Below are 25,131 nucleotides of genomic sequence, written 5' to 3' on the forward strand. Positions count from 1 at the left end.
ACTAGTTCCATCTGTGTTCCTCAGGGTAGTACAGAGTATTACAGCAGTGCTACATAAGTCACTATTTGTAATAATGTACTGTGTGCAAAGAGGTAGCCTTGATGAGTTATTTCTGATTATGATTTGGGTGATATCAGCAGTTTCGCTTCATCTACTCTGACTTTCAAAGTTAACTTTCAAAGCAACTATAATCTTGTCTCTTTTTACTTTTCATGTTGCACAGATCTAACCACTTGTCAAGGAAATAAAAATTTGTTGAAAGGTTGTAGTTATGTTTTCAAAACTGGCATAAACAAAATCTAATTTTATACGTAATGCAGTAATTCTAGTGGAGAGTGTCTGTGAGGGCATAGCATAAAAATCTTTAGAAATAAAACTTTATTCAGTTTATTGATTTAATTGCCATCTCATTAACTATTTCCTCACTTTGATTGTGTGTGCAGATATTGGACAAAGTGTAGGGTGGATTTAATTTTTTTTTCCAGTTGATGTGATCTCAGTCTGTTCAAGCTGCAGTATAAATGGATGGGATTCTTTTTGAGCCTGCCCCTGGCCAGAAAACCAGTGAGCATTGACTCAAAGCTGCCAGGAGAAAGAAGGAGAAGGTGTTAACTCATCCAGTGTTTAAACAGGTCTTTTCCTGGCACAAAATAGCCTGGCAATTTGACATCAGCCACTCAGCAGTGCAGAATAGGACAATATCATTGCCCATTACAACTGGTACCAATTCAACTTTGAATTTAAATGTGCCAGCAAATAAGAGTAAAGACAGGCACCCTTCTCTTACTTGCTGCACCTGTTTCTGTATCTATGGAGTTTGGACTATACTGATTTTATTTCTTTGAATACAGTGCAGCAATTTTCCATGCCACTCTTTCTTGCCCTAGGGAAATCACACATGAAAACTGGTTAAAGAAAATAGCATTGCCTTGGTGCATTTTTCTGTAGCAGTAGGTAATGGGTAGTCTGTTATAGTTAATAGTACCTGGACAGTTGTGATTTTGTCACACACAGCTGCTCAGGCTGCCTACCTGTTCTGCCAGTACTTGTTCTGGGGGTTTGTTGTTGTTTTATTGTTGTTTGTTTGTTTGGTTGCTCTTTTTTTTAATCCACTGCTCTTGTCAGAAAATGGAAATCACAATATTTTCTGATCTGATTTCTTATTCACTGCCATCTCCTCAGCCTGCCACTAGGGCATTACACATGTTATTAGTAAAAGTTTAAAAATGGAGGAGTGGAATGACATGAAAGTCTGGAAGGAGAACTGCTGTTGAAGTCGCTTCTGTACTGACTGTGGTCAGCTAGCACGAGTGGGATGTACATCTCCCCTTTTTCTCCTCCAGCAGGAGGCCACAGACTTAGCCTTTTGGAATCAACATGTTCTTTCCTTTTGCTGTGATTCAAATAACCAGAAATTAGAAATCTTCCCTTCATAAAGCTGCAGCCCCCTGAGCCCCTAATTTTACCAGCCTTACTCAGAGCTTGTATATCTCCATCAGCTTTCATAGATCATGCTTCAATTTTGTTCTCTAAAATACAAGTTTGAAGGAAGCCACTATTGTCCACTGAAAATCCAGACAGCATCAAAACGCTAAGGCAGTTTCTCATATTTTATCTGTTGTCCGTTGTTCATTGTTTCTTGCATTTCTATTCATATATTCCTGTTTCTAAAATTTCTCATTCTTGTTGCTATGGTAAAAGCCTGCCTAAAAATGAAGAATTATAGCAGCAAGGTACACTGACCTACAAAATAATCAGAACATAGTTGCTCTGTACAAAATGCTGCTTTCAAAGTAACTGCTAGAAAATCTTGAGTGGAAAAGGGAGACAGCTGAAGTATAGTGACCATGTACATGGATATGGATTTAGTGAAAACTCCAGCTTACAGACAGAATTGCTGCTTCTGACCAGTGGATCTCTACAGCTGGTTCCCCATACACAGGATTTTTCCATGACTGCAATATTAACCATAGTAGACACCTGAAAAAGTGGTCTTGAGTGTCTGTTTCTGTTGTTAACCTTCCAGCTCCAATGCGATTTTCTCCTCTGTGTACATGAATGTCATTGATACAGTGTTGTATTACAGTGGCTCATCCTTGCTGGAGGCATGGTTTCTTTTCCAACAAACTGATTTGAAATGAAGTGAAAACCAAACCATGAATTTTTTGGTTCACCTCCCAGACTATAAAAATGGATGGTCTCATTAATGATTAACACAGCAGCTGGTAGCTCACAGGAGATCTGGAAGAAAATACTGCAGTATCTCCGTCTCCAGCAAATATATTGGTCTAACAGTTTTCTGTGCTCGTACTACCTTATTTCAGTACACACATTTGAATCCCAGCAGAGTGGATCTCTGCCTTCATACCTGCTCTAAGATCAGTAAGGGTGCATTAGATCCTAGTTGCATCAGATAATTTTTTGCAATGTTATTACTGCTTAGTGCTTTACAGTTCCATGTGATGTTAGTATGACTTTTAGAATGCTCTTCTGTTTCAAACTATGCTGTGGGCTTTGAAGATTTCCAGGATCTTTTCGCCCACAGCATGGTTATGTCATTAAGAATCAAGTAAAATTTCACAACAATTTTGCGTTTACATGAACATCACTTCTGGGTGTTTTGCTGTTGATAAATCCTTATTATAGCATTAAACTGTGTAATAAATATACACATATATTATTGTCAGGAAGTGATACTCCTCATTTTACTCCACAGTATTGGAGTGCCTGGGCAGCTGACAAAAGTGAAATGAACTCTAAAGAACCAGAGGGATCTTTTTAGACTAAATGTTCTCAGAATGTATTTAAATGGTTAGCACTCAGGAAACAAAAGTGCTAAAAAATTGCCAATCAAAATAAAAGAAAATCAAAAACCTCAGAAATCTCTAAAATACAAACCCTATTACATAGTAATTTTGCATATGGCAAGAAGTGGGGGGATATCTGGATGCTTTTCCTTTTTAATCTAGAAGAGAACTGTGAGCATATATTCTTTTCTAAACTGAGATTCTTCTAAAATGATATTTTTAAATACTAAAAAATATACTATAGTCTCTGGAACCTTGTACAAATTTTTGAATAGTTGTCTCTAAGTATAGGTACATGTTTTCCTCTATATTTGCAGTAAAACATTATTGGATGCATGTGTAGTACACCAGTTCCCTTCCTGGCAGAGATAGGGCAGACATGGGAGCTCACCTGTGCACAGTTACAATGGATAATGACTCCAGGGTTTATCGCAAGGTTGTTTCCATGGTGTACATGAAGATAGAGCACCTGACAGTCAGCAGGCTGATCCTGGCCCAAAGGGTGCTTGTTTATCCAGCCGTTCTTCAGGGCAGCACCACCTTCTGCAAGGAGATCACTCCAAGCGGAATGTTGTGCTAGTGCCAGAGGCCAAAATAGGGATGGGAGAGGAAGGTAGAGACTCACCTGAGCCCCTGTCACAGCTGTTTGTGAGACAGACAGCAGGTGGGAGGATGCTGGGCGTTAAGCGTGTGGTGGCAGAAGTGAGAGCTGCCACTGCTGTGTCCCACCACAGGACCTCAAATCCAGCTCCAGCTGGTGTAGCTGTGAGGATGAAGTACACTGGAGTGTTTGTAACTTTGTTGGTAAGACTCAATTAGTTTGCTCTCACTGACCTCAATGGATATTTGTTTCTCTCATTAGAGATCCGAGCTCAACTCGTTGAGCAGCAGAAATGCCTGGAGCAGCAGACTGAAATGAGAGTGCAGCTTCTTCAGGATCTGCAGGATTTCTTCCGCAAGAAGTCGGAAATAGAGATGGAGTATTCCCGAAACCTGGAAAAACTGGCAGAGAGGTTCATGGCAAAAACAAGGAGTACAAAGGATCATCAGCAGTACAAGTAAGAGAAACCTGCTTGCCCATCGCCCCCATGTTGTACCTGTTGCTGGTTCAAAGGCCTATTTTAAATTTCCACCCCTGCTTAGCAGCATAGCAGTTCTCATTGCAGTTCAAGGTAGATGTGTGCCTAAATACTAGTGTTGATGTGGCTCTATGCAGTTACTCATGTCAGCTTCTGACAAGTAGTTTCAGTTTCTTAAAAGGGAAATTGCACAAATGTTATCCCTAACCTACCATATGGACCCAAAATACAGCCAGTGTCTAGAAGAGATGCAGAGCTCCAAAAGCTTGAAAATCTGTGTGCTCATTTTTAGTGAAGTTGATAGGATTTTGAAGCATCTGCATTGATGTTCATGATTAATGTTGACTGAAGGTCAGTCAACATTACAACAACAACAAAAAAGACAATTTTGGCAAAGACTGACATTAAGAAATAAAACTCTTGATTTGTTGTTGCATGTGAACTTTGCTGCATCTTCACCTCTCTGATTCCTGGGAATAAAGATGATGGGAACATTATGCATTGTTTACAATTTAATGTGTCCTTTTAATGCCATAGTTTTGTAACATGTACGGTATGTTTTCTGAAATGCTTCATGTGCATCACTTGCTAACATAGTCTCATGTGGTTATTTTCCTGACTTGAGCTGATTAATGAATGCATGTGTCTGGCCCTGTTATGCTTAGGGATTTAGAAGAGTATTTTGCATTTGTAAAACTAAAAAATAATTTTCCCACTGTTCACTCAGTGCTGTGCTAGAGATACACAGATAAAACTGTTGTTTCAGTTCAAAAGTCTTTTCCAAATACATCTGGCAAAGGAAAGGTTAATCAAATACAGCTTGAACAGTTCAAAGAGCATTAATATATATTTCTTAAAATTTGTTTTAGTGACTCAATGATTCTCTGAAATAACCAACTTGTGCATATGTCATCACTTCACAGAGAGCCCTGGCTTTTGTTCTGCTTTTGGCAAAATCTTTTTTCCTTGTGTGTACAAACATCTTTCCTTGTTCTTGAACATGTTAAATCCAGACTGACAGTTGTTCATGGGTGTTATGACTTGAGTTCTACCTTTGGCTTTGTTCTTGCAGTTCTCTGCTTTGAGAACAGGTTACAGCAAAAGTGGCTTTAGTTGTTGGTCCCCTGAGCTGTTCCCACCATTGCTCCCAGAACAATCAGGAAGGGCTGTTGAATCGGTTTTGGGACGTGCAGAAGCAGTGAGGTCCAAGTAGTATCAGGCCCTTCAGGAGTGCTCATGTTGTCTGACCTGGCTGGCAAAACCCCTTGCTGTGAAGTAACACTGTTAAGATGTCTATCTGAAACAAATGGAGGAAGTTTTTTTAACTTCTGATTCATAGCAAAGCAAAGCACTAATTAAGAAAATCCTTTTGTCTGTTATCATTCCTTGTTGCTTTGATTGTGAGGGTGAGATCTAAAAGTAGACAATTAGATGGGAATTATAGGCCATATTTCTAACAATGAGAATAGCTAATTATTAGAAGAGTTTGCCAAGAGTTGCAGGAGTTTCTCCCTGAATTCATCACCACTTCTGCCTGTTTTATCCTTATGTGCTTTATCCTTTTGACTAAAGGAGAATCCCTATAAAAGAGAAAAAAAAAAAAAGCAGCAAGTTTCTGGAGCAGTTAGTTGAAAGGCAAACTTTATACTAAAATGTCAATAAAATCATAAGGCAAATTTTATAAATCTTTTGTTGTCTCTGAAATAGTTGTTGAACTACATGTATTTTTATTTTGCCTTGTGTAAAAGAAATGAGAAGTCATCTTTGATTTCACTTTTTGCTACATTAAAGCTGGGAGTGGGCCTGCATTGCAAAAAGTCTGTCATGGGAATTCAGAATGGGATCACTGGAAGAAGTCCAGTCCTGCTCTTTGTCTTGTAATTGACACATCTAGGACTAGCAGTAGCAGTGTATTTATGAATGCTGTGAATTTATGAGCATTGCTCACAGAATATGGATGCTTGAGACATTTTCTTCTACTTCATCAGTTATACAAATCCAATGCAGTGAAACAGCTAAATCTGCAGTTTTGCTTATGAAGAATTTGGCATCCTTATGTGCTTTATCCTTTTAACTAAAGGAGAATCCCTGTAAAAGAGAAAAAAAAAAGGAGCAAGTTTCTGGAGCAGTTAGTTGAAAGGCAAACTTTATACTAAAATGTCAATAAAATCATAAGGCAAATTTTATAAATCTTTTGTTGTCTCTGAAATAGTTGTTGAACTACATGTATTTTTATTTTGCCTTGTGTAAAAGAAATGAGAAGTCATCTTTGATTTCACTTTTTGCTACATTAAAGCTGGGAGTGGGCCTGCATTGCAAAAAGTCTGTCATGGGAATTCAGAATGGGATCACTGGAAGAAGTCCAGTCCTGCTCTTTGTCTTGTAATTGACACATCTAGGACTAGCAGTAGCAGTGTATTTATGAATGCTGTGAATTTATGAGCATTGCTCACAGAATATGGATGCTTGAGACATTTTCTTCTACTTCATCAGTTATACAAATCCAATGCAGTGAAACAGCTAAATCTGCAGTTTTGCTTATGAAGAATTTGGGTTGTGCTTCCAGTACTTGTTTATTTCTGATGTCAAAAATTAATTACTGTTACTCTTCTAGGAGTGACCTTTACTGATTTTGAACATTTACATGTAGTCCATCTCTAAGTTTTGTGGCAGGATATTTTATATTTTATACTTTTAGGTGATTTGCAGAGTGTCCCTACCTCATGGGGCTTGAATGTGTCTTAAAAGTCATCTGAGGCTTGCCTAACCTGAGTTATCCCAAGAATGAATAGACTGTTCAGAAGTGGCTATTTTTATGTAACATTATGACTGTAAATGTCAGTGAGATGTTTCAGTTAATAACATAACCTTTTCATTTCTATACATTATACGTGTATGTATCTCCTTCCTTAGGAAAGACCAGAACCTCTTGTCACCAGTGAATTGCTGGTACTTACTCCTGAACCAAGTGAGAAGAGAAAGCAAAGACCATGCAACACTGAGTGAGATCTACCTGAACAATGTGATCATGCGATTCATGCAGATAAGTGAAGACTCCACCAGAATGTTCAAGAAGGTAATGCCTCTCCTGCAGCCCTCTATCCAGGCTTATAAGATGCATAAGGGAGGCAAAAGTGTCCTAATAGATAGCATGTGAGGAGAAGATTCAGCATACACAGCATAAAATCTGTTTTAGCATACATATAAATTCTTCATGACTGGTCTCTTGAAGGAGATGCTTAGTGCTGAAATGCCTGCAATCCTGCTGTATATGCTGGTGACCTTAAGAGCTGAATCACAAATATCCAAAAAGCAGGGGAAAAAGCCTGTCCTTCTCTAAAAAGCACTCTTGTCTGCCGATGCAGAAAGGAAACTGTTTTCTCTTATGACTCCCAAAATAGTAACGCTGTATTAATTAATTATTTTTAAAAAGAATTTCATTGTGAATGAAACAGATTGAAGACAAAGCAAGAGTTTGCTTTTTAGTCTCTTCACATAAAGTTGGTAGCATATGCTGCAGTTCTCCTAAAAGTGTTTCCTTTTCTTCCTAGTACTTATATGAACATAACACTTTTGAGAATATTTCTATTTGTTATACTTATATGAACACTTATATACTTTTATGTATATAAGTGTATATAAGTTATATAAGTATATATATATGTTATGTAATATATATATAAGTATGTATATAAGTTATATAAGTATATATGAATACTTATATAACACTTTTGAGAATATTTCTATTTGTTCCTTTAATGTTGTCTCTGTACATGTTTGTCCTTGTCCATGACTGTTACGTATTTTCATAACACGTGCATGGTGTGTGATCCCTCATGTACTAAGCAAGCACTCCAGGTAACCTTAGCTCAAGATCTACATAATGTGTTTGCAGTCATTGTTGTTGAAATGTTTCAAAAGAAAAATAAATTATAAATGCATATTTATTATTCACAATGAGATGCTGGTAGACAATCGGCATACAAAAGAGTTCAAGAACAGTAAAGGTTAAAAGATGTAAATCGTGTGATGAAATGATAACCGTGGTACCTACGTTAATGTTTTCAAAATAGGGAACTGGTTTCACATATACCTGACCAGAATTCCACATAGCACTGGGGTGGGGAGAGGAATCATTTAGGGAGCACATAGATTGTACTTGGAGGAAATAAAAGTAAAAACTTGGATCAAACTTCCTGGTACGCATTAAAATCTGTAGCAGGGACAGAGTGGAAGTTTATAGTTTCTCAATCAGTAATAGGTGCTTCATATAATATGTCTGATATGTAAAACTGTAATTTACTGACAACTCAATTTAATAAAATGGAAGATAGTTATAGAAATTGATCCACTAATGAGAAAAGTGATTTGAATGGGCTGCAGTACTGTCTATGTGCAGATATCTCAGAGTTGCAAACCAGGAGAATTTTTGTTTTTTAATCTGGAATAAGGTTTCCCTTTGTTTATGTCTCAGAAGTATCTTCTTCAATAGGTGTGCATTATTAGACAAACCTGTTTGCTTTCAGCATAGTTCAGTTTTTTGGCACCTTCTCTCTCAAAAGGAGGAAAATACATGGATATTTTCAGTATGTTAACAGGAGGCATATTGTCCCATCTCCCTGATAAACTTTTCTCTCATGTCCTGCATGTTGTTCCCATGCAGATGCAACATTTCAAATTGTCTCTTTCTAGCATAGGTTCTTGAAGGAGAGCAAGCAGCTGCTCTTGCTTTTATATTCCTAACTTGGATGTTCTAAAAGGGAAAGAAGAGCAGGGAAATAGACATGGTCCTGCCATGCACAACCTGCAGCTGACACTAGTAGAGCCCAGATCCTCAGCAGCTCTTTGCTGCCTTTCATCAGGGTTTGCCAGCTGACATCAGCGTGGGAGTGTCGTGTCCAGCAGCTGTTAGCTGAGGTGAAGTGTGGGCAGAGCGAGCTAAGCAAAGGCTGTGTGCAGGGATCTGAGCCAGTCCCATAACATTAGGGCAAGGAAGACATGCAGCACCTCAGTATGGTATAAGTGAGCTTCATGGGCACGTGGGCTGAATGTGGCAGTGCTTGTTCACCAGTATCAATTCAGGGCACCCATTTTTAAGACGTTTGGTCAGACTCAGTACTTGTTGCAGAAGGTTGGTATTTCCACTGAGCCCCAGTGTGCACAGTACTTGCTGTGGTGCTTGCTGCACTGGTGATTTATTTGCTGTTAGTTCCCAGGTGCAGAATTGATGAGGAAGCTCTTTCAGCCCAAACCCTTCCATGATCCTGTGATAATTTGTGTGAGATGTGAATGAGCAGTCTAACTTAAGGTACTCACAGAACTGCATAATGGATGTTTACTGGGCAACAAAAAGATCAGATGCAAAACACGCTCTGCTACAATTCTCTTTTCAAGAAAGAGGTCACAGGGGCAAAGAGAAGGTGCACTTAGAGTGAGAAAAGTGGCAGTCAACAGTGTCCTCCATCAAAATTATATTCTCCCTGAAGAAAATGGCATTGATTTTGTTGGAGATTTTCTAATCAAATAGCATATTTAAGCAATTGCTGTCAATTTCTATGATTCTGCAGATTACTTTCAAAAAAATAAGTATTTAGAATAAAATAGTGTCAGAGAAAAGTATAATCAGTCTCAATAGGTGTCATATCCCTGTGAAGGCATATGGAATTTGTTCACTGTTCACAGATTTTGGATTAAAGTAGAGATAAACCATGTCCTGCAGATACTTCTACTCTGGAATCTGATCATACTCTCTAATAAATATAAATAACAAGCAGGAATATGAAGATTTAAAAATAGACTAATAAGTGCATGCTTAGTGTCTTACTGCAGTCCACGGTCAAGAGCAGGAAATATCTGTACTCTGTTGGCTCTCACAGTATGGCACACAAGAGCATGTAATATCTACAGTTCTGTGATTCTATAATTTACAAATACCAGTTAGTCAAGCTTCTCTGTATTCAATGGTTAGATTTTTCAGTTATATATCTTACAGCTTATTAATCTAATGTGTTGCACATCACTACTTTTACCTTGTTTTAGTTCTCCATCAGTCTTGTAGCAGCAAGGTGCTTTACTCCATTTCCAAGTGTGTAAAGTACATACACCAAGCCCATGATCAGAGCAGATCTTCATTGTGCTGCTCTGAAACCTCAGTCTTCCTGCTGCAGAAAGGAAAAGTGTCTCAGGGTGGATTGCCCCATTGCCCACAAGCAAGATAAGGAGAAACAATAGCAAAGTTGTAATCACCCTGAACATCTTGGCTCTTTCTATTCCCTCTTTTTTTCTCCCCCTTTCGCCTTCCAAGAGTATGTGCCTTCCCATTCTGCTTCTCAATGGTAAACATTACTGACTTTTTCCATCTTGCTGGTGGGTGTGTTGGTTCTCAGGTGAAACTTTTCCATGAAGTGAGTCCAACATTTTCTAGAAGAGTGTGGCTTGAATTTGTATCTTAAGATTTACTCCAGCTTGAATTGTAGTAAAGATCCAGTAATTTCCTCTTTTCTCAGCCATGCTTTCCACTGGAGTATGGTTTTGTTACCCCTCCTATGTGCAACATCACACAAGCCATAAGTTTGTAGTAGCCCCTTTCTCTACTTGTTCTGTACAAGGTGTGTGCAAAGCCAATGATGATCTGGTAAAATGTAGTGATGAGGATGTCCTCATTCCTTAGCCTCAGTCTTCCTGCTGCAGAAAGGAAAAGGGTCTCAGGGTGGATTGCCCCATTGCCCACAAGCAAGATAAGGAGAAACAATAGCAAAGTTGTAATCACCCTGAACATCTTGACTCTTTCTGTTCCCTCTTTTTTTCTCCCCCTTTCTCCTTCCAAGAATATGGGACTTCCCATTCTGCTTCTCAATGGTACTGACTTTTTCCATCTTGCTGGTGGGTGTGTTGGTTCTCAGGTGAAACTTTTCCATGAAGTGAGTCCAACATTTTCTAGAAGAGTGTGGCTTGAATTTGTATCTTAAGATTTACTCCAGCTTGAATTGTAGTAAAGATCCAGTAATTTCCTCTTTTCTCAGCCATGCTTTCCACTGGAGTATGGTTTTGTTACCCCTCCTATGTGCAACATCACACAAGCCATAAGTTTGTAGTAGCCCCTTTCTCTACTTGTTCTGTACAAGGTGTGTGCAAAGCCAATGATGATCTGGTAAAATGTAGTGATGAGGATGTCCTCATTCCTTAGGCTTTGTACCTTGTCCTTGGCTCAGTCTCTGTTCTTCATCATTCTGCTTTTCCTTTTGTGTGCTTCTGTCTGGATATTTGGATTGTTGTAGGGAGATCCAGTAATTTCCTCTTTTCTCAGCCATGCTTTCCACTGGAGTATGGTTTTGTTACCCCTCCTATGTGAAACATCACACAAGCCATAAGTTTGTAGCAGCCCCTTTCTCTACTTGTTCTGTTCAAGCTGTGTGCAAAGCCAATGATGATCTGGTAAAATGTAGTGATGAGGATGTCCTCATTCCTTAGGCTTTGTACCTTGTCCTTGGCTCAGTCTCTGTTCTTCATCATTCTGCTTTTCCTTTTGTGTGCTTCTGTCTGGATATTTGGATTGTTGTAGGGAAATGATGCCCATTGGCTCTACCTTACGTGGTCTGATGGGACTGGATGTGCTGTATTCAAGTACCTGATTTTATATGGCTTTGCTGTCTAGTCTGGTCCTTAATGTGTTGATCTTAATTAATTTTGTTCTCCCATGAGCTATTTGTCATTCTTTTTTTTTCCAGGGGTCAGGAACTGGCATCTGTTTAAATGTTCTAAATGCAAGACAAAGATAGGATCTAGTAAAGAGATTTTGTAGCATTTGTTGGAAGACATTATGTCAGGCCTCATACTTTCAGATAGGCACCTAATATCTTCTTTTTAGTGGCTGGCATATAAAAGCAGTAAGATTGCTGTTGATGCCTGCCCTTCATGCTGCACATAAAATTACAAAAATAAAGTAGCGGAGTTCAAACCTTGTATGCTTGCCTGTTTCCTTAGGCAGATGGGGTAGCTGGCCTCATGGGGACAATTAAAGAATAAAGTAATAAGGAGAAATGTCAAGCAGAAGGGAAAAGTATTATGCAGAATATTTCATGCAGTGATTCTGGTTACCCCAGCAGTAATAATCAACTGTATAAACACATACTCACTAAATCCTTAAGCAGATTTGTATATTTATAATTTATAAACATGTATTTTCCTTGGACAGAAATCTACATAAGCCAAGATGAACATATCTTCCAATGTTTACAGTAAAAGATGCTGGAGATACCAAGCACAATAAATATTTTAGTTCCTTAATCTGGCTATTAACAAGAAATATGACTACCTACCGAATCTGTTTGGTGTTATACAGATTGTGGCATATAAATTTTTTGCATCATTTTCTTAAACATTTAAATGTTTAAAAGGATAGCAAAGCTGTTTGTTGCTATAGACTGGCAAATCTGGGACAAAATTTTACTGAGTTGGCTATGTTAGTGTCACGCAGCTCATGAAACCCCCATAAAGGAAGGGTTTGCACTTCACTTCCCATAGGGACCAGCAGCAAACTTATTTAAATGCAATAGGCACAGAATATTTTCCTTAAATGATGTTAATTGAGTAGTGTTGTGTAGGCTAAATACAGACACCAAAGAGTTCCAGGAAGAACTGGACCGACCCTTAAATTTCAGTTAACATAAACAAGAGTAAAGCTGGAGTGCCAAATTATGTTTTAACTGAAATGTATGGAAACAATTTTAACATACTTCAATGAAAAGATATTAATGTGGAATAAAATTTTAAGTTTCTCAGACTTTTATCCAGAAATACAAATCTTGATGACATCAGTAGGAGCACTGAGGTGTTGAAAGTTGAGCACATACTGAAAGGAGGGTTTAGATACATTTGCTTGTCTGTTGCATGTGCAGGATCTATGCTGCTAGCAGGTGAAAAAAATACACTACTATCTCTTAATGTCTTGAACCAGATTAGTAAGATATATAATATTTTTAGCAGGAATTTGCATGTGCTCTAACATTTTTATTACATTCTTTGTTCCTTTGGTTAAAGGTCCTAGTGCGTTTCTCAGGGGCACAGTGAATAAATAAGCACCTTCAGTGATTGTTTGTCAGGTTTTAATAGCCTGATTAGAGCTATCAACTCAGCTCTGGGAAAATGTGTGCTGCATCTTCTGTTGTTTGGGTATCCTGTGGACAGGCTCCTAGAGGGGCACACCATTCACACACACTGAACCCTACTGCAGGGAATAGTAGCATAAACAACGAATAGGATAGCAATTGACCACTGAAAATAAATTCACTTCTTAACTGGTGCTCTAACATGCCATATATTACACAATAAAAGCCATATTGCTTGTCACTCAAGTCAGTGTTTCTTGATCCTAAGTGGTAAAGAAAAATGTGTCAGTTCTTGAAAATTAAAACCCTTTTATACTGCTAAGTTTAACCAAATTTCTTGATTTTTTTGACAATTCCTACAAAATCTTTCATCAGAATTGAAATAATTTGAAATGTTATCCATCACTGCAGGCATCTTCTGCTAGTTGGAGTCCACAGATGAAGTGGTGGAGGGATGACTCTTTTGTGATTGTGTGGCATTGCTTGGTTGTCGCTTCCCAATTTTCACTCTTTATGCTGATCACCTCCCTCCTTCTCTTTTTGCTTTCCATTTTAAAGCTTATTGTCCTTCTATAAAAGCATCTTTCTCTATTGTGATCTCTTATATTCACTTTCAAATTTTCCACTGATCACTGTGTTGCCCTGGAAAAGACCATGTATGCATGGTAGCCAGTAAATCCTGAGGGCTGGACTGCATGTATTTCAGTGCTGGACAGAGCTTGAAAGGAGCAAAGGGAAAAAATGTCCTAGTAAATAGTGAACATTCACCAAATCCTCAGCTTATCTGGTGTCTACTTGCATCAAGGTGGGGCTGCATTAAGAGGAGAAAAGAAGGGTCCATCCTTCAATAAACTCTGTGTGCTTTGCTTACAGCGAAATCTCAAGTGGTAAAGAGAAAATCGATTTGGGCTTTTCTGTCTCACCTTCTCAAACAAACTTCTGCACTACCAGGTTAAGGCATCCTGCCTTAGAATTGCTGTTGCTGTATTTAGGGCTTGACTTCTCATCAGCCTCAAGATGGCTGTGAGCAACAGTTGAAAGGGATAAATTACTTAAAGCTGGAATTCATCTAGAGTTTCCTCCCACATGGGTATGCTCTCATCTTAATGTCAAACATCTTATTTGTATGTTTTGCCCTTCTTTCTGCTAAAGTAATTTAAAAAAACACACACACATTCAGCACTATAGAAGCAGCTATCCAAGAATAAACAGGTGGCTTCTGCTTGGAGCCTTGAGGAGATGTGTAAGCTGTGTTAGAGCTGCACTGCTGACTTTTAAAGGCAGGGTGCCAATGTGAAGCAATGAAAATCAACTCAGAATTTTTGCTAAAGATTTTATGGCATTTTTCTACAGCAGCTTGCAAATCTGCAGTCCTTTTCAATTCTTCATAAACACTCTACTGTTACATATATGAAATGTCCTTCTTATTAGATGAAAATAATCTGATATTTGCAAAGAAATCGAAGTAGTAAGCCTTGTGTTCTACATACTTTGGAACTAATGCATACCTCATGAAAATACGTCTTTTAAAGTATGAGCAATAAGGAAAGTTTCACAGTAATTCTGGGTACCTCAGCTTCAGAGCAGCTGTCTTACTATGCCTTAGCTACTACAGCTAATGCCCTTGGGAATACAAGAATTTCACTGAAGTGGTTTTTTAAATTATATTCCTAGCTTCTTGTCAGTGTAAAACCATCTTACTTATAATAATTGGAGTGAACACTGATAAGTGATATGATGGATGTTTTAAAATACTGCCCAGAGTTAAAGCAGGATAGTAGGAGCAGGATAAAAAAACACCGAACATTTTCTGTTTGAGCTACTGTATGTATCTGATTCATCCTCCTGGAAGACACAGTGGGTGGGATGTGTGATGTGGTTTCCCCTCATATGTGGACATTGTCATTCAGAAACCCATTATTCCTTCAGGTGTTTTAGTGATGGCCAAGCATGCACTAGCAGCTTTGGAGATGAGCTGTCCCTGAGGATTTTCCTTTGGCTTCCATACAAATACAAAGTGCTTCTCATAGCTAAGGCCATTATCTATCATGCTGTTGAAGTTTTTAGAAGCCAGACTAATTTTCAATTTATTCACAGAAAAAAAAATCTCACGCTTCCAGCATGGATGTTAGAATGCTGAGCATCACAGCAGAAGTGTAGCCAGGCTGTGCCAAGTCCCGTAGCTCTATTCTGTAGCTGTTTTCCAAAGGCTGTGATACAAATGCCTTCAACTCTTGCACAGTTGCCACCATTTTCATCAGATTGAGCTGCTGTGGAAAACTAACAAAGGAATATATTTCAATGAGACTCCAATTAAATACTCGTGTTTTGACATATTTGCTTTGATAGTAACTGCTGCTAAGCATTTCTTTTTTTTTTCTGGATCAGAATGAAAGTAAAGTCACAGTCCAGAAAAGCTACACAAAGCTGGTTCAGCAGCCCACTCTGTGGAATATTATGCAGTTGGGTATCTGTTTCAAAGAGGAGCCACAATTATTTCTTGCATAAATATTTAGATAGTTGTATGTGCTGAGAAACAAAGACTAGATGCAAAATTGGGCAGGATGTCCCTCTAGAATATCACATTCAGCATGGTTTAGTTATTGTATACATCATAGCAATTACAAAACGGTACACAGTTTGTTCTATTAAAAACATTAATCTTGAACTTTCCCCTTTCTGTTGGCACCTAATTTCCTGATGCTTTATGGGAAAAATAATTTAAAATTACTTCTGGGTTTCTTTTTAGGAGTCTTCTGTCCACATGTTATCTGTCTGCCTCTACATCCCTGAATCACTCTTTTTAATGCACTGTAATTCAGAATGGTTTTGGGAGCAACATTGCATTCACTGTCTAGGATGAGCAATGAGTATAAATAACAAGAAACTAATGTATGATGCAGTTTTTACATGCCCTTTTCTAATGATTCTTTTTAATTACAGAGTAAAGAGATTTCATTTCAGCTTCATGAAGACTTAATGAAAGTACTTAACGAGCTTTACACAGTAAGTACAGTTACTTACTTAGCTTATCTTATACAAATTCCATATCAGACTACTGCTGTAAGCTTTTTGTGGACTTTCATCAACTAAGTTATTCCCAGTGGAGTTACTTATTTTTATGTTATACACAAGCCTAAACTGTATTTTGAAAAGACTGCTCACTTGTTTAAAATACATATGCTAATGCTTTCAGGATTACTCTTTACTTTCAACACTTTTTTTTCCCCAGACTCTGGTAAGCCAGTTTATTAGACGTTTTGTTGTTTATTAATGAGACATTTCTACTCAGAGCTTACCAGAGCAAACTTCTTTCTTTTCTGCTTTGTTTTTGTCCATGCCGCCATCTGCTTAGTTTGACTTGTGGACTACACTCCATAAACATCATTGGTGTTTGCAGATCCAGTGCTGTGCTGTCTAAATGTTACTTATGTGCCCTTCCCCATCCCTGACTGGGATAAGTAAATAATGAAAAGGAAAACAGAGGGTTTTATAGACTTCCCATACCATTTAGAGAGATCAAGAAAAAAAACCACTGTGAACATTCTGGCAGGCTCCTGCTAATCCATAGGAAAATCTGAGAGAATTTAGGTCTGAATTTCTATTTTCTTGTTTGAAACCCAGTTATGCAACTTGGTACTACAAAACGATGTCTCATCTACCTGATTACTATTTCCCCAGCTATTTTCTGAGGGTGTATGTTGTGAAAAAGAAAAGAAGCAATAATTACCCTTTTTTTGAAACAAAGCCGTAGAATTAAGATTGCATCTCTTATAAAAGCCTGTTGATTTCTGCTCATTCAAGAAGTTGTACATTTAAATTCTCTTTTTTTTTGTCTGGAAGACCTGAAACATATATGCTCCAGTACCCTGCATAGCAATCTCTAGGTACCTCTGTTCCCCATCCTCAAGATTTGGAAGACCATAAAAAAACCTTACGGTATTGATATCAAGAAACATTTGTGAAGTTTAGGAAGTTTAGGAAGCTATCAGTGATCACTTCTCCACAGGCATAGCCCAAACATTAGTTTTGTGCATCTTGGTAATTTTTCTTTTGACCTAGGGGAAACTCTGCAGCCATCAGTGGATGGGCTGAAGAACATTTCAACTCAAGAACAACTTAGGTGGCAAAAAGGAGATCCAAAGAAAATTAGTCTTGTCTTTTTGCTTGGAGTGCTTTTTAATTGTTACGGACACAGATTCCCAAAGCCTTCCTCAACCACCACTTTTTTGTTCGGAATTTTCTTTGGGGTTTTTTTCACCTGAAACCACCAGGATTTTGTAGGGTGCTATACTGCAAAGCCTTCTTGGCTGAGGCCTGTAGTCAGTGAAGTGTTCTGGGATCAGCTTCTGCAAAGTAGTGATAGACACAGCCAGTTCACACAGCTGCAGGGATCAGCTGCTGCAGGAGCCGTGGCACAAGTGGGACTTCAGTGCTGCATAAGCCCTGAAGATACAGCCTTGTTTCAATTAAACAGTTGCATAACTCCAGTGTCTGGCGAGGCTTGGGATTAGTGCCAGTGCTCCCATGGTAGGGAAACAGTGAAACATGTGCTGAAATACTTTTCTGAAGTACCACTGAAAATCTGCAGGACTGGACTTTGGTATTTTCATTCTTTTTCTTCACCGTAGTGCTATATACACACAGATAACCATCAGATGTAATCAGGTGTTAACTTCCATATTATGCCTTCCAATGCATGCTAATTCGTTTCTCGGAATTTAAGATTTATTTTTTAAATGGGAATATTTTTTATGTTATAAAAATTCTGAATTTTTTTTATAACATAAAAAATATTCCACAATTTGAGTCAAGCTACTGCTGCAAGGTGGTTTTTTTTGGATGGAATTTACTTTACCTGATTTTCAGACATCTGCAGTGTAGATACAAATATCTTTGCATGCTATCTGTGTTCCACCTAAAGTCCCTGGAAATCTAATATGGGCAGATGAGATCCCTTTAATCAGATGCAAGAATCTGCTTCAGATTAAGTGATCTGTACTGTTAACTTCACTGTCCAGCTTTTCATTGATTGCAAAAGGCTTGGTCAGCTGTACATGTCCACATTTAGCTAAATAAAGCCCACACATAATAAAGTGACAATATGGTGCAGAGTAGTATATATTTCACTGCTTGAATGTTTAGAATGGTCATCATCATATCTGTGTATTATATCTGCTCATGTACATAAAGGTAGAACAGTATCTAGACAGATGGAAACATCATGCACAGGTTTTTAATTCTTTGTGACATTTACTGTGTACAGAATAAGACCATAGTAGCCTTATTGGAACAAGTATCAACAGTTTTAATCTCCAGCAGTGACATTTCTCAGTCACAAAAAGGAGATGTCATCTACTTGTTTGCCCCATGATTTATAGAGGGGGAAAAAGTTTAAAAAAAATCAGTCTTGCTATTGTGAGATAAATCATTGTGTCCAAAAAAAAGCAAATTGATATGAAATCTGTGAGTAATGTACTAATACTGAAGTCTCTCCCTACTACTTAGTTCTGTTTGTTTGAAAGGAAAGGTACTTTCATGAAGAGTAGCTTAGAATGTGATGTCATGTTGGAATTTGAATACCTCTACAGCTTTTGAGTAAGGGGCAAGTATCAGAGCTTTTAGTATCTATAAAGAAGGTTTAATAATCTGGTTATTTCTTGTCATCATGCCTTATCTTACAGCAAAGATCTGTAAATTAAAGCCTTTAGCTTGTGCTGTCCTCATTAAAACTACACATCATGTACAGGATTGTTAAAAAAATAAGAATAGAAGCAGGTGAACCACAACTTCAGATGTTCTCTGAAGAACAGAACAAAGCAGGCTTATTTTGCTGGAATAATCAGAATTTTGTAAGGGAAACATTATTTTCTAATTTTCCATCTCTTCTATGTAAAGGTTTTTTTAAATGTTACATTATATAGGTTTTCAAAATGTTTTACAACTAATAAAAACGCATTTTATAACTGTATTTTCAATTTTCAGTATTTTATGTATACATTTTAAAATTATGACTGAAAACATCATTCTAAAACCAACTAAGTAGCTAAGCTTCATTTGTATCTTTGCGAGTTCAGTAAATAATGACTGACAAATATTTAAAACTGTGCCTGGTTTCTCTCTGGCTGTGCCAGACAGTATTTTCAGGTCCGCAGCATCCCAGCAGCTGCACTCCTCTCTTATTCCTCTCCTTACCACACTTTCAGCCAGTGCAGGCCAGGAATCAGTCCCATGTTTCAGATAAGAATATAAGCTATAGAAACTATAAGGAGATGTACCTTTTGTGTGAGGGGAGACAGGGAAAGGGGAGCTCAGTTAGTTGTGTGGGGTCACAAATAGGAGTTTTTCCTGGCATTTACAGGAAGAAAAATTGGTCAAACTGAAAGCTGGAAGATGTTTGGTTTATTCTTTTGTAAACTGATTGATTTAGAAATCTTCTTACACATTGACTTAAAGAGGCAAGATTATTGACTTGGCAACAAATCATCTTTGCAACATAGAAAAGTCCCCAGTCAAATTCTTCTTCTGTTTCTCTGGGAAGCTAAAATACCTTGCCTTGTCAGATCAAGTGCTGGTATATAGCAATAGTATCTGAATGATGGGGAGTGACAGGAAACACAAGCTAGGCAGACACTTTCCTTGTGTTGGAGAGAGGTCTTCGCTGGACTTATTTAGGGGTCAGGACATATTCATAAATGTCCTCTAAAGACGGCAGGAAGGTCAGAGGTTTGCTAAAAATACAGAGCTGTTCCAGTAATAAGGCTGAGGGCAAATGGTGGAGAAAAGTGATGCACATCATAAAAGTGTATTTTCATGTCTCCCACTTGGCCTTCCAGATTAATCCTACTGATATCACACATTTCACAAGCAATGCAAATGTAAAGGACTCAGAAAAAAGAAAAAGTGAGGACACTCCAAAGCAACTTGGATGTTAAAAAAGACAGGGCTGCCGTGCCACTTGCATTTTCCATTGATTTATCTTGAAAAATCTTGGCTGTTTAATTTTTTAAGGTAGTTGCTGCCAGATTTTCTTTTTTCTGTTGCTGAAATAACACAGAATCTGATTCCTCTTTAAAAAGTTAAGTTCAATTTACTGTGGCACATCAGAGATCTGAGAAGGTGAGATCAGTAATCCTGTATTGATAGTAAATACATAAGTGACAGTTCCTAACACCACAGCAAAATTCAGCTTAGAATGAGCGAACAGGATATTGACAACAGCTCATACTGAGCCTGCTTAACTGCTAAAGGCCACTGGTGTGGTAAAACTGGCATAAGATTTTACTTATTTCTTGTGCAGAGCACTAACTAACCCAATTTAATGAAACCCTTGTGACTCCACCTTCTGAGAAGAACTCACAGCTTAGCAGAGACCATTCTAAAACAATTCAAACATGATAAATACACCAGGGATGAGCTAGGAAATTACTATTTCCTGAGAAACATTGTGAAAAGGCTCTTAATTATGCAGTTTTATTATAAAAATAAAGTACACATTAACACAGTTATTTCCATCTATTTTAACTCTGTAGCTTTCAGTCTTGCCTTGTTTTGAGTTTTCTAGAAAAGAAGGATGTGTGTAGAGAAGGAAAGCTAGTCCCCTGCTATGGGAACATTCTTCACTTATGGCCCATAGAAGTATAGCACTAATTACTGTCTTGTTGATGGATTTGCCTAGATAACAACTGTGGGGTTAAATAAAATAATTATCTAAGGATGTACTCTAGTGTGCCCTTCCTTATGATAAATTCTATCTTCTGCCTTAAGCCTATTTGCTGAGCTCTTACGAATGATGCTGAAACTTTGGCAGACAAATTGAGATGTTTATGCTACCAAGTGAACAGTCTGTCACCTACAAATGTGAGAGTACATAGTTAGGGTAGGATAATCTTTTTTGTCTGCTTGTAGTCTGACACAGTTGTCTGACATATATATTTTACATCACTGGATCAGCAGAATAAACCTGCTAAATTAATAGGAGATAAACTCAGTATTTAATTTTAGGAAGGTACTAGTATGCATTTAACAATGCTGGTTCACTGCAGTGGAGAAATATCATGATGACAGTTCAGCATCTGCAAAATTACAACCTTGCTCTCTATATTTAGTGCATACTTGATGGCTCAGTAGTAAGCATTTTGGAGACTAAGTAAAGTCAGTTCAGTGATGGATATGCTTACAGGATGGACTGTTGTAACCACAGTTTGGTGGACATTTGAAAAGCATTGTTACTTCTTTCATAGTTTGAATAACAGATCTGTGAATCTGTTGCATGTTCACAGATCAGAGGCCTACAAATCTCAGAAATTTTCATACAATAATGACAATTATTGTACGAAATAGTATTTAGGAAAGCCTGTTACTGTGTTTAACAATATCTAACAGTCTTAGAAATAGTAGTAAGCATTTTGGAGACTAAATAGTCAGTTCAGTGATGGATGTGCTTACAGGATGGACTGTTGTAACCACAGTTTGGTGGACATTTGAAAAGCATTGTTACTTCTTTCATAGTTTGAATAACAGATCTGTGAATCTGTTGCATGTTCACAGATCAGAGGCCTACAAATCTCAGAAATTTTCATACAATAATGACAATTATTGTACGAAATAGTATTTAGGAAAGCCTGTTACTGTGTTTAACAATATCTAACAGTCTTAGAAACTCCAAGACAAAAAGATGACATAATGTTAAGGGAAAGAATCATATATGCAATTTAGCCAGCAAATTCTAAGCCAATTTGTTGAGGAAGTATGCACTGAAATATTTGGAAGCCAACTCCCTAGCTTGTTCCCATTTATTTTTCTGTACATGTCTCTCTAATGCTTTCTCAAATTAAGTTCAGCTGCTGCAATATCAGCTCTTTAAAAAGCATTGACACATCATGAAAAAGGCTGAGAAATCATTAAGCCATTTTCCCCCAAGGCTTGCAAAATAATGATGTCACTAGTGCATGAGATAAGCATGCTATCAATATAGCAAACTGGACAGGAGTCACGTGCCCAGGCTGATCACTGCTCTTTACAGAGTCTATATTGATTCCTGAGTCACTGAGGCTTGGGTAGGACTGACTTTGATGTCCAGCCCGGTGAATCCAGAGAGAGGACTTCTTTTTGAATTTTAGTTATTTAGGAAACCATTTGTACCAAGAACTTGTGCAGAGTTTGTTGTGAGAACATGGATTTCAAGTAGACGTCTTGGTTCCCCATAAAGCTATGAGTTCCATGTAGTTCTCCCACAAATCTTGCCTATCAGTCAGTGTGGAATGAAACACTCTGGATTTGGTAGCATGTGCTGTAAGCAAGCAGTGAGAGGAAGAAGTACTCCTCGGTGATGTGAAGCTAGTGGAGTCAGTGTGGAGATACTGGTGAGAACAGAGATACACTTGTAATCCTTCAAGGAGTTCTTCTTTCAACAAGGAGGCAAGCTCAAGTGTCAGCCACTGCAGAAGGACATTTATGCCTAATCTGCTAGTTTAGGAACTCCAATGCTTGCTGCTTTTGACAAGCAGAACAAATCCACTTAGGTGCTTTGAGATGCAGTTAGAAAACTTTGAGATATATTTGATACAAAATCACAGAATATTATGAGTTGGAATGGACCCTCAAGGATCAGAGAATCCAGCTCCTGGCTCTGCGTAACACCATCCCCAAGAGTGATGTCATGTGTCCAAGAGTGTTATCCAGACACTTCCTGAACTCAGGTATAGCTTGGTGCTGGACCACTTCCCTAGGGACTCTGCTGCAGTGCTCAGCCACCCTCAGGGTGAAGAACTTTTTTCTAATATTCAAATTGAACTTCCCATGACAATTTCAGGCCATTCCCTTGGGACCTGTCACTGGTCACCACGAGAAGAAATCAATGTCTGCCCCTCATGAGGAAGTTGCAGATGGCAATGAGCTCTCCCCTCAGTCTCCTGTTCTCCGGGTTGAAGAGACCAAATGACCTCAGCCAGTCCTCATACAGCTTCCCCTCAAGGTGCTTCACCGTCTTTGTTGTCCTCCTATGGGCACTCTCCAATAACTTTATATCCCTCTTCTATTGTGGCTCCCAAAACTGAACACAGTACTTAAGGTGAGGCATCCCCTCCTTTGCCTAGCTGGCAGTGCTGTTCCTGATGCTTCCCAGGACATGGGTGACCCTCCTGGCTGCCAGGGCACTGCTGACCCATATCCAACTTTCCCTTGACCAGGACCCCATGGTCCCTTTCCATGGCACTGCCCTCCAGCCTCTCATTCCCCAGTCTGTCCATTCATCAGGGTTGCCCCATCCCAGGTGCAGAGTCCCAGCACCTTTCCTTTGATGGACTTCCTGATGTTGGTGATTGCCCAGTTCTCTTAATTTGTCATGGTCTCTTTACAGGACCTCCCTGCTTTGGAGGGGTTCTGCAGCTTCTCCCAGTTTTGTATCAGCTGTGAATATGTTTAGTATCCCTTCTAGTCATGCATCCAAGTCAGTAATGAAGATGTTGAAGAGCACAGGACCTAAGACAGCCCTGCGGAACCCCTAGTGACAGGTCACCAGTCTGATGTCACCCCATTCACTATAACTCTGCCCAAACAGTGGGCCAGTTGCTCACCTATCGCATGAGGTGTTTATCCAGCAGTGTGCTGGACATTTTATCCAGAAGGATACTCTGAGAGACAGTATCGAAAGATCTCCTGAAATCCAAGATTACATCAAGTGGCTTCCCTTGATGGGAGCTAGGTGGGTTACCTTGCCAAAAAAGGAAATCAAGTTTGATCAACAGGACTTCCCTCTCATGAAGCTGGGCTGGCTGTGACCAGTGACTGCATTGTCTTTCAGGTGTTTTTCAATACATCCTGGAATAATCTCCTTCATAGCTTTGCCAGGCACTGAAGTAAGATTGACAGACTTGCAGTTTCCAGGGAGGACCCTTCTTACCCTTCTTGAAAACTGGGGCAACACTTGCCAGCTTCCAGTCAGCCTGGACTTTGCCAATTCCCAAGACTGCTCAAAAACTGAGAGAGAGGTTTTGTGGTACCATCAGCCAGCTCTTGAAGAATTCTTGGGTTAATTCTATCAGGACCCATAGTTCCCTCCACAGGCAGAGTACAAAAGAAAGTAACTTTTCTAGGTGGTAAGACACATGAGTTAGTTTTGTCCCACAAACTAAAAAGTCTCTAGAGATGACACAGAACAAAAGACAAAAAATAAAAGCAAACACCTCTAGCCTTATGCAAAGAAACACTTAAAAGATTTAATAAAAAGGTCAAAAGAAAAGGGCACAACCTTGCTTTTAATTTCCTTTCCCCATCATTTTTAATAAGAGCCATATCACTTTCTGTGCTTCTCTGTTTTGTTATATAAACCATTTCTTTAAAAAGTCCTTTTCTTCTCTTGGCAGTAATTCATTTGTTTCCATGTAGCTGTATGAGTTAAGCTCCCTGGGTACTGATCATCAACAACTGTAAGGGGGCCTTTGGAGCAGTGCATGATACAGGACACTGAACATGCTTTTTGGTTAACTGGGAACCTTGCAGACCTCACCCCTGTGGGCTTGCCTTCTCTTCCTAACCCAGCTTTGTCTGTCTTTGCAAGTTTTTTCTGCCTCATCCGTGCAGATGTGAACTGGTGGGGCAGCAGCTGTTCCCAGCAGCTGTAGGCAGTGTTTGGGCAGGGAGCTCTGCCCTCTGCTCAGGCCTTGGAGCACAGTGTGCTATAGAGGAGCAGCAGCAATAACACCGAGTCCTGCTCCAGGCAGTTTGGTTTTTTTCACCACAGCTGTAAGCATATGTTTCTTAAAATAAAAACAGGGCCACTTTTAGTGCTTGTCACCAACTGTTTTACCTTACTACAGGAAGCTGGTGAAGAGTTGTCCGTTTCATTTTTAGTATCAGTGGCATGAGTCTTAAGTTGTGGCATATACAGTTATGGTGTGTAACACACATTGTTATGCAAAGTTGCATTCCTCTGGAAGTGTGTTGTTCTGTTGCACAAGACTTGGAATAAGCACCAGTTCAGCCACCCACTGGCATGGCGTGCAGTTGGTTTGTGTCAATCTGTGCTAAGATGTACTGTGGTGAATTGCAATATCTGGCTGTAGTGTTCCCTGTTTTGCCACTCTGTGGATACTCCTTAGGCTGGCCTAAATACTCAGTAACAAAAAATACACTCTC

At 38.8% G+C, this 25,131-nt stretch overlaps 1 protein-coding gene across 2 annotated transcripts in view; it reads left to right on the top strand.

The window, feature by feature from the left end:
• SRGAP1 (SLIT-ROBO Rho GTPase activating protein 1) overlaps window positions 1-25,131 on the top strand; it is a 141,456-nt gene that overhangs the window by 63,954 nt on the left and 52,371 nt on the right. For both annotated transcript variants that reach the window (XM_039704138.1, XM_039704139.1), the window contains exons 2-4: window positions 3,670-3,865; window positions 6,800-6,962; window positions 15,937-15,999. In XM_039704138.1, coding sequence (XP_039560072.1) covers window positions 3,670-3,865; window positions 6,800-6,962; window positions 15,937-15,999 — 422 coding nt within the window. The remainder of the gene's footprint in view (window positions 1-3,669; window positions 3,866-6,799; window positions 6,963-15,936; window positions 16,000-25,131) is intronic.

Source organism: Passer montanus, unplaced genomic scaffold (assembly GCF_014805655.1).
Source record: "Passer montanus isolate IOZ18808 unplaced genomic scaffold, ASM1480565v1 scaffold17, whole genome shotgun sequence".
NCBI classification, from domain to species: domain Eukaryota; kingdom Metazoa; phylum Chordata; class Aves; order Passeriformes; family Passeridae; genus Passer; species Passer montanus.